Source organism: Orycteropus afer, unplaced genomic scaffold (genome assembly GCF_000298275.1).
Source record: "Orycteropus afer afer isolate SDZICR_OR568_19922 unplaced genomic scaffold, OryAfe1.0 scaffold00135, whole genome shotgun sequence".
NCBI classification, from domain to species: Eukaryota; Metazoa; Chordata; class Mammalia; order Tubulidentata; family Orycteropodidae; genus Orycteropus; species Orycteropus afer.
Genome location: NW_006921722.1, coordinates 5,545,912 through 5,549,933, shown reverse-complemented (window position 1 = coordinate 5,549,933; position 4,022 = coordinate 5,545,912). Strand labels below are relative to the sequence as shown.

The window sequence follows — 4,022 nt, the reverse complement described above, 5'->3', positions numbered from 1 at the left end:
ATGCCCTTTATTATGTTGAGGAATGTCCCTTCTATTCCTATTTTGCTGAGAGTTTTGACCAGGAATGGGTGTTGGATTTTATCAAATGCCCAAAAGTAAACATTTTGATAAAATGATGAGCACTTCCAGCTCTAAAACTCCAACCACCACCAAATGTAGCTTCTTGTCATAACTTGGGGAGGTACGTCTCCACTTCTCCCATACCCTCTTTGTGTCTCCCCACAGGTCTACACTGGTTAAATATCCTGGTAGCTTGCATTGGCCGAATGGGAATCACCATTGTGTTCCAAATGGTCTGCCTAGTGAACGCTGAACTGTATCCCACGTTTATCAGGTGAGTGCGTGGAAGGAGTGGCAATGGTTCACATAGCTGCATACCAGCCAGGCTGAATGAGGACCAACATTCACAAACATTTCCTCCAGAACCCCCAGAGGCTGATCAGTTTGGACATTGAATGACATTGTTACCAAGGCCTGCTTCACAGAGTGTTTTATGGTCAGTGAAACTACTCTGTAGGATACTGGCCTGACACAAGACATAATGCATAATACATTTGTCAAAACTTGGAGCTGTACAACCCAAAGAGTGAACTCTAATGAAAACCATTCTTGTTTTTTGAAGAATATTTGTCAAGTTGGCTCCACTCATGGTGACCTAATGTATAACAGAATGAAATGACATATTGCCTGGTCCTATTGGTTCATCAGTTGTAACAAATGTACCATACTATTGCAAGGTGTTAATACCAGGACTGCCAGAAGAACAAACAAATCTGTCCTGGAAGAAGTGCAGCTGGAATGGTCCTTAGAAGCAAGGATGGCCAGACTTCATCTCACCTACTTTTGTCATGTTGTCAGAAGGGATCAGTCCCTGGGGAAGGGTATCATGCTTGGTAAAGTGGAGGGTCAGCGAAAAAGGAGAAGACCCCGAATGAGATAGATTGACAGTGGCTGTAACAATGGACGTAAGCACAGCAAATATTGTGAGGATCGTACAGGACCAGGCAGTATTTCGTTCTATTGTACATGGGGTTTGCTGTGAGTCGAAACTGACTTCATGGCCCCTAACAACAACAACAATACTAACAGGAGAAACTCTGTGCAAGGGAGAAGGTCACACAGGGACTTTCTACACACTTTTTCTGTAACCCTGAAACTATTCTAAAAAACAAAGTAGATTATTGGTGTGACCTCTGAATTTGAGATGAAAATAAATGTGGTTATAGATACAGAACAGATTGTAAATGTTATAAATGTGACAATAAAGGCATGCACTAAGGTTTTAATGGACAGGGAGAGAGAATGTCAGAGGTGGTGTAACTAAGACCCAAAAGGGTAAAACTGTTCCCAAGTAATTTAGCCATGTTCTCAAAACAAAGCTCGAGATTATTTATAGGAATACAAAAATATCCAGCACCAAAAAAGGTAAAATTCACAATGTCTGGCAAGCAATCAGAAATTACCAGGCATACAAAGAAGCAAGCATAGAGAAACTACATTAAAGAGAAAAGCCAATCTGAATTGGTCCAGAAATAACACAATGGTAGAATTAATAGGTGAGGATGTTAAAATATTTATTATAACTATATTCTGTATGTTCAAGAACCTAGAGAAAAAAATTGAACATGTTATGTAAAAACATAAAATATATATTTAAAAGACCCATATTGAACTTAAAGGGATGAAAATCACAATGTCTGAGATGGAAAATACATCAGATGTGGTTAATGGTAGATTGGACATCACAGAAGAAAATATCAGTGAATTTGAAGACACTGCCAGAAATTATCTGAAATGAAACACAGAGAGAATCAGCGAGCTGTGGGACAGATAGCATCAATACGTGTAATTGAAGTTCACGAAAGAGAGCAGAAATGGTGGCTGGGGAGACATGAAAAATATTTGAAGAAATAATGGCCATAATTTCCCAAATTTGATGAAAATTACAAATGTACAGAACCAAGAATGTCAACAAATTCCAGGCACAAAAAAGCATGAGGAAAGGCATATTGTAAAGGAATTTATTTAAAGCCAACAATAAAGAGAAAATCTTAAAAGTAGTCAGAGAAAAAAGACACATTACAGATAGAAACAAAGATATCACAGCAGATTTCTTATTGGGCAAGCTAAAATAAGGTATAGCAACATCTTTAAAGTATTGAAAGAAAAACAAACAACCCTGTCATTCTAGAATTCTTTACTCAGCAAAAAATATCTTTGAAAAATGAAGGGAAAATGAGGACATTCTAGACATATAAGAGCCAGAAGACTTTGTTGCTGGCAGACCTGCACTACAGAAAATGTTAGAGATCTTAGATGGAAGGAAAGTGGTATCAGAGGGGAACAAGGGTCTACAACAAAATAAATAGCACTGGAAATGGTAACTTCATGGAAAAATTGAAACACCCCTTTTTCTCTCAATTATTTACTATATAAGACAATGAAATGCTTACAGCAAAGATAGGCAGAATTTTGTTGTATGGGCCAAATAGTAAGTATTTTAGATTTTATGAATCACATATATTCTCTGCTACATATTCTTTTTTGTTTGTACGTTTGTTTTTACAACCCTTGAAAATGCAAAAAGAAAAAAAAAAAAAATTCTTAGCTCCAAGGTTATAATGAAGCAGGCTGCAGGCTGGATTTTTCCTTTATGCTGTAGTTCAAGCCCAGTTCCCTAATTTAAAGCAAAAATAACAGTGCATTGTGGGCTTAATAATATATGTGAAAGTAAAATGCATAATAAAATTGTGAAAAGGCTGGGAAGAGAGGACAGATGTATGCTGTTGTAAGGGCCATATACTACAGAAGGAGGAGTACAGTATCACATGGAGCTTGACTGTGATGAGTTAAAGGAGCCCCGGTGATGCCAAAATGTGTACTGTAAGCCCTACAGAAAAAAAAAAGACCAACAGTTACGGCTATTAATCTCGTTGTTGTTGTTGTTGTTATGTGCTGTCTAGTTGGCCCCGACTCATAGCGACCCCTCCTTGGGGTTTCCCAGGCAGTATCACTACAGAAGTAGGATTGCCCAACCTTCCTTCCAAGGAGTAGCTGGTGGGTTTGAACCGCCAGCCTTCTGGTTAGCAGTCAAGTGCTTTAGCCACTATGCTACCAGAGCTCCTATTAATCTAATAAAGAAGATAAATTGAATCACGAGACATACTCTGCAAGAAGGCAGAAAAAGAGGGGAAAAAATAACAAAGAACAGATGGGAAAAAAAGAAAGGAAATAGCAAGATGGTACATTTAAAACCCAACCATATTTAGAACCATAAACCAAACTCACTGCTGTCGAGCTTATTCTGAGTCATAGCGACCCTATAGGACAGAATAGAACTGCCCCACACGATCTCCAGGGCTGTAAATATTGATGGAAGTACACTGCTTCATCTTCCTCCTGTCCAGTGGCCAGGGGGTTCATACCACTAACTTTCTGATTAGCAACTGAATGCCTTAACCACTTCACCACCAAAGCTCCTCTCAATACTCATAAAAACTATAAATGGTCTAAATACCCAGTTAAAAGGCAGAGATTGTTAGACTGGGCAGAAAAGAGAGATCCAACTGTGTGGTGTCTATAAGAAATTCACTTTAATACAAAGAGAGATCATTTCAAAGGAAAAGTTTGGGAAAAGAGATTTTCAACAGAAATAGGGTAAAATTAAGAGAATGAAAAACAACATTCCACGCTACCACTAATTAAAAGAAGTGGCCACATTCGTACCAGGCAAAATAGATTTCAGAGCAAAGAAGATTACAGGGATAAAAAGGATCCTTTCAGGTAGATGGTCCTTTTACCTCCTTCCCCTTCTTTGCCCTGCATTCCTTAGGACCCTCTCCATCTTTCCTGTCTCTCAGCAAGTGTCTGGTCCCCTAATGAAGACTCTCACCCTGACACTTTTATTTTATTATTATTACTTTTTATTTTATTTATTAGGATTTGGGTGACGATTTACAGAGTAAATTCACTTTTCATACAGCAGTTCACATATACTTTGTCTCATGTCATTGACCAAAATT

The 4,022-nt window shown here is 38.2% G+C and overlaps 1 protein-coding gene across 1 annotated transcript in view; it reads left to right on the top strand.

The window, feature by feature from the left end:
* Nucleotides 1-4,022, top strand: part of LOC103200733 (solute carrier family 22 member 1) — a 51,234-nt gene that overhangs the window by 38,665 nt on the left and 8,547 nt on the right. The window contains 1 exon segment of the mRNA XM_007945286.1: nucleotides 226-334. Coding sequence (XP_007943477.1) covers nucleotides 226-334 — 109 coding nt within the window.